The sequence below is a fragment of the Nansenia antarctica genome, assembly GCF_963989245.1.
Source record: "Nansenia antarctica genome assembly, chromosome: 15".
Classification (NCBI taxonomy): Eukaryota; Metazoa; Chordata; class Actinopteri; order Argentiniformes; family Microstomatidae; genus Nansenia; species Nansenia antarctica.
Window position 1 is genome coordinate 30754910 of NC_137685.1, and position 5728 is coordinate 30760637.

A 5728-nucleotide genomic window follows, 5' to 3' on the forward strand; every position below is an offset into this window, starting at 1 on the left:
TAAACAAACACCTCAAATACAGTACAGTGGATATGGGACATGGAGAATGAGCATTCATGGTTGTCTAGCGCCCCCTACCCCCCCCCCCCCCCCACCCCTGTCACTGCACACAATCTAAAATCCCATAATCCTGCCGTGCCTCTGTCCAGGAGAGGAGTGTGTGTGATGGAGGACCTCCCCTCTGACTGCAGCGTACCACAGACAGACCGTGCCCGAGTAGGAGTCAGTCACACAGATTCCTACATGAACACACTCCGTCGCTCTGTACACTTCAACACACACACACATCAAAGCATGGTCCACCTCAACACAAACAGGGCATTTCTCCTCAGAGAGTCTTTTATCTCCATGTCTGTGGTTCTGTGAAGTTCTGTCCCGTTGTTGTTGGGGGGGGGGGGGGGGGGGGGATAATATGTCTAATATATCCATGTCCTTTAATTCACTTCAGTCAAGTTAAGTTGTGCTGCCTCTTGTTAGCTGGGAGGCTCGATGAGGTGGTTGCAGCGTCCGACCAGAAGGGGGCGCTATAACGCGTTTAGATGGGAGGGGTCCTCCCTCCTGGTTCTGAAGGGGAGTCGAGGAGGCCCACCTGAGGACACAGGTGAGAGGCAGAGGGAAGCTGTCAACCCTTCTCAACACACAGGGCAGGACAGGACACAGTCATGATCAACTAACAGCTCAACAAACCAGCCTCAAGGGCAACATGCCTCCTCAACAACACTGTTCATCTCCCCCGCTGGCTAAACTAAACTAAATGTCAGCATGACAAACTTGGCATTATCATGTCAGCTGCCGTCAACCTCACTGACGTTATGACAAGCCCTGTCACTGGGACGAGGAGAGTGTGTCAGACAAGACAGGGTGTACCTGTGTGTGTGTGTGTGTGTGTGTGTGTGTGTGTGTGTGTGTGTGTGTGTGTGTGTGTGTGTGTGTGTCAGAGAGGATGGGATGTACCTGTGTGTGTGTGTGTGTGTGTGTGTCAGACAGGACAGATGTACCAGTGAGCTGGTTAGTCATCATTACCTTCCTGACAGGTGAGTCCAATCCAGCTGTTCAGACAGGTGCAGCGGCCGTTCCGATGATCACACTGACCTCCGTTGTCACATTCACAGCTTTCTGTGCAGTCTGGGCCGTAGTGGTTCGCCTTACAGTCTGACACACACACACACACACACACACACACACACACACACATAAGACTACAGCTCCAGAAAATGTGTTAACAGACTCCTAAATAGCCTGAGTATACTGTAGGGAATACTGGGGTAGAGGAACTCCTCCATGGGAGAGGTACACCAGGGGAGGCTGGAGGAGGTAGAAATCAGAGGACGGGCTCACTGTAATGCATGGAACGGAATAGGAATGGTATCAAACACGTGTCCAGTTCCATGCATTACAATGAGCCCGTCCTCCGATTTCTCCCTCCACCAGCCTCCCCTGAGCCTCCCCCTCCACCAGCCTCCCCTGAGCCTCCCCCTCCACCAGCCTCCCCTGAGCCTCCCCCTCCACCAGCCTCCCCTGAGCCTCCCCCTCCACCAGCCTCCCCTGAGCCTCCCCCTCCACCAGCCTCCCCTGAGCCTCCCCCTCCACCAGCCTCTCCTGAGGTCCCCCAGCCTCCCCTGAGGTCGACAGAAACTTCCTCGGAGTCTCACCGGCGTCACAGCGGGGCCCGGTCTTCCCTGAGGAACACAGACACCGACCAATCACAGGGTCGCAGGGCGCGTCCCCCTCACAGTCACACGACCTGGCACAGTTCTGCCCAAACGTGCCCGGGTCACACTCTGAGAGAGATGGAGGGGGGGGGGGGGAGGAGTGAATGAGTTTCATATCACATAAAACAGGCCATTCTTCTTGCCCTGTGACCTTAAATTAGGTAGCACAGTTACAACTCAATTACTTACTTGATAGTATCTTTTGTATTATGTATTTATTTATTTTTATATATATATACATTTTAAAATGCACAAAGGTGTGTATACACATTTGTGTATTTTTTACATTTATATCCTAATATTTCACTGCACTGTTGACATACTCATAATTTCATTGTACGTTGACAGCTTTATCCTGTGCAGATGATAAATAAACTTTAAATTCGGATCTGACCACTTTGTCAACCCCAGAGGGTTAGTGACAGTATCACAGCTCTCCTGTCCTCCTGTCCTCACCTCTGTGGCAGCGGGGGCCCTGGTACCCTGGGGGGCAGACACAGAGGCCTGACGCGGGGTGGCAGGAGGCTCCGTTCACACAGTCACACTGCAGCTGGCACAGCCGGCCGTGGAGACCAGGCGGGCAGGCTGGGGATGTTAGATAAGGATCAGGACACGTTCACTGGTTAGTTTTGTGTTTGTGTCTGAAGTGTATGAGGATGTGTGCAGGGGAGGCTGTTGGAGGTGGATATGGGAGGATGGGATCATTGTAATGCATGGAGCGATATGAAACATCTGTTGTGAAACCTCAAATGTCAACCTCTACCAGCCTCCCCTGGATCTGGATCTGTGTCTGTGTGTGCGTGTGCGTGTGTATGTTAGGGCTTTCACACCGCCAAAGAACCGTTCCGGTTCGCGTTCGCGAACCAAGTCTGGCAAACCAAGCCGGCGCATTCAGACCGAAACTCAATTGGTTCAGAGACTGAAAAGTTGGTTCGCAGCAGCAACCAGAAAATAGGGGTTCTCAAGCGCGAACCAAAACGTAGAACAGTCACGTCGTCAGTGGGTGTGTCTATGACATCATCAGTGGGTGTGTCATATTCTAGGCTGCAGAGACCAGCAAGAAGGAAGGAGACAAAATGTAATCTAATCTAAATCTAATCATTAGAGATACATTTATTATTTAGATATTATTATCTTCCTCACATGCTCAGCAAACACACACACACACGCGCGGACATGCGCGAACGCAAATTTCGTAAGCCATTTCTATTCCAGTAATGGAGCAGCTGATTAGTAAGAGAACGTGTGTAGAAAGTGTCTTTTGTTTTGTTTCATAGAAAAATGTGTCAGATACTGTAGTGGAAGATATTATCCTCTTTTCCAGTGAAGTAGCTGCCTTCTAGTTATGCCATTTTTGTTTATCCCGCCCCTTCATCACCCATGGTTGATGACGCGGATGGTTCTGGTTACACTGGTATGAACGCGGGCTCGTTCGCCAGACAGCACCAACGTTCGGAGGTTCCCGAACGCAACAGTTCTTTGTCGGGGTGAAAGCCCTAAGAGTCCTAAGCTCCCCTCTCACCGTGTTCACACTTGTGTCCGTAGTATCCCGGGTCACATGCGCAGCTTCCCGTGGCCCTGTCACACGTGGCGTTGTTGCGGCAGTCACACCTGAGCTGGCAGCTGGCCCCGAACGTCCCTGCAGCGCACGCTACCACCACCAGGGGGACAGGAGAGTCACAGAGAGACACACACACACCATTTACATTTTTATACTCTTTTTCATACACAATTATGTAATACTTATTGTAATTGACATAACTACACACGAATCTATATAAGTATAGCGATACATACATTATCAACAATTGTTTCTGTAACATAGGTCGTCCTCAATGGTAATAGTGTTATGTTAGTATAAATATATAAATATGCTATACAAAAACTAAGCAGCATATCATTAGCAGGCGCTTGTATCCAAAGCGATTTGCAATTAAGAGATTACAGGGACAGTCTCCCTGGAGTCATTAACCTCATAGGAGCCAACGGACCCCGATGGGCATCCGAAGAGTTTACCTCAATCAATTCTCTTCATCGATATCACATTTTTTTCACAACTTTGCATGCTATACGATGCCACCATTTTTTTCCAGAGACGGTAAACACGGCCGAAGTCACATCCAGTTTTCTCCAACTGGAGAATGTGTCATTCCATACCATTGGTCGGCCAACCCAAAAAAATCCCCCCCCCCAAAAATAATAATCTGATACATGAGAAAGGTCAAAGGTCAAAGATGGTGCCAACATATCTCCAAATGGCCTAAACATATAGGTGTCCGCCTAAACATACCTGTACTAAAACAGGTACAAAGTTGCATTTGCTCACATTACTAGCATCGACTTTGGCACAAGTACTAATAAGACCCTGGAGTACTGATTCCTAGATGATTTGGGCTTGGTCATCAGGTTTCCAAGGTGATATTCACTGTAAAAGCTGTTGTTTTTTTAGGCGGAGACTGAATTTGAGATGTTTTATAATGTTCTAGCTCTATTTACTCTGACACAGTAACATAGATTTTGATTCTGACACTTCTAGAGCCACCCCACAGGTGTTAGCTTTCATTTGATAACAAGATCATTATGAAGGCCCTTGTGATTGTGAAGATATCATCTCATTCCATTCCATGCATTCCAATGATTTCTACCTCCACCAGCCTCACCTGGTCTAAGCTTGAGGCAAACAGCAGCCAGAAGGTTTAGATGATGAATACACTGGCAGTACAGACTCGTTCCCTACAGTGTCTTTCATCTGGAGACGTACGTGCATTACAATGAGTCCCGTCCTGCAGTGTCTCTCTCCCCTGGTGTACAGTACAGTCTCTCTCCCCTGGTGTACAGTACAGTCTCTCTCACCTGTAGCACAGTGAGGGCCGGTCCAGCCCAGGCCACAGGTACAGTTCCCAGAGACAGAATCACACAGTCCTCCATTACTGCAGTTACACCGCTGGGCGCAGTCTGCTCCAAACCAGCCCGGGGCACAGCCTGCCAACACACACACACACACACACACACACACACACACACACACACACACACACACACACATAACAGAAGAACACAAGCATGCACACAAACACACACACGTATGTTACAGACATGCATGATTTTTATTGGAAATAATACCACTAATAATAACATTTTTATTTCAAATTAATACTATTTACTAATAATACCATTTCTATTTAGAAATAACACCACTAATAACACTATTTTGAAATAATATAAAACTCATAACAGATGATTTAAGGAGATGAATCCCCGCCCCTCACCTTGTCCACAGTGTTCTCCTCGTCTCCCGGCGCTGCACACACACCTGCCTGTAGCCGGGTGGTTGTGCGCCGCCTCCCCACACAGCGCCACGCGCCCGCAGTCACGCCCATAACGCCCCGCTGGACACGCTGAAACAGAGAGGAGCATGAACACATCACACTCACACAACATCAACACATCACACTCACACAACATCAACACATCACACTCACACAACATCAACACATCACACTCACACAACATCAACACATCACACTCACACAACATCAACACATCACACTCACACAACAGGGAGGAACATCAACACATCAGACTCACACAACAGAGAGGAACATGGCATCAACACATCAGACTCACACAGACCTGGGGCCTCATTCATAACGGGTGCTTAGATCAAATGTTGATCTTACCCGTGTCGTACGTAGAAAACCACGTCAACGTAGTGATTTATACAATTTCAACGTGAGTCAATTTGATCGTGGAAACGATCGTAGCTCGACGTCGAGTATTCGACTTGCGTACGCAAATCACCTACTGGTTATGCAGTTATTACAGCCATGTGAGACGCTCTGCCTACTGTCATTCATGCAAGTGGCTCGTAATAAAATTAACGATGTTGTTATCAGCCGAGAAAATTAGTTTAATTCAAGAGAGAAAGGGAACTAATGTTTATGATTGTATTTCAGTCTTTCTTTATATCCCTCCGGAGCTGTCTATCTCTCTTCAACATGCCTATATACAGTATA

The 5728-nt window shown here is 48.0% G+C and overlaps 1 protein-coding gene across 1 annotated transcript in view; it reads right to left on the bottom strand.

The window, feature by feature from the left end:
- Positions 1-524: 524 nt before the first annotated feature.
- The window catches only part of megf6b (multiple EGF-like-domains 6b), a gene marked incomplete at both ends in the record, with an annotated part of 97937 nt that continues 92733 nt past the window's right edge, over positions 525-5728 (bottom strand). Inside the window, 7 exons of the mRNA XM_080545646.1 lie at positions 525-589; positions 1024-1152; positions 1653-1781; positions 2169-2297; positions 3235-3363; positions 4566-4694; positions 4982-5110. Coding sequence (XP_080401772.1) covers positions 525-589; positions 1024-1152; positions 1653-1781; positions 2169-2297; positions 3235-3363; positions 4566-4694; positions 4982-5110 — 839 coding nt within the window. The remainder of the gene's footprint in view (positions 590-1023; positions 1153-1652; positions 1782-2168; positions 2298-3234; positions 3364-4565; positions 4695-4981; positions 5111-5728) is intronic.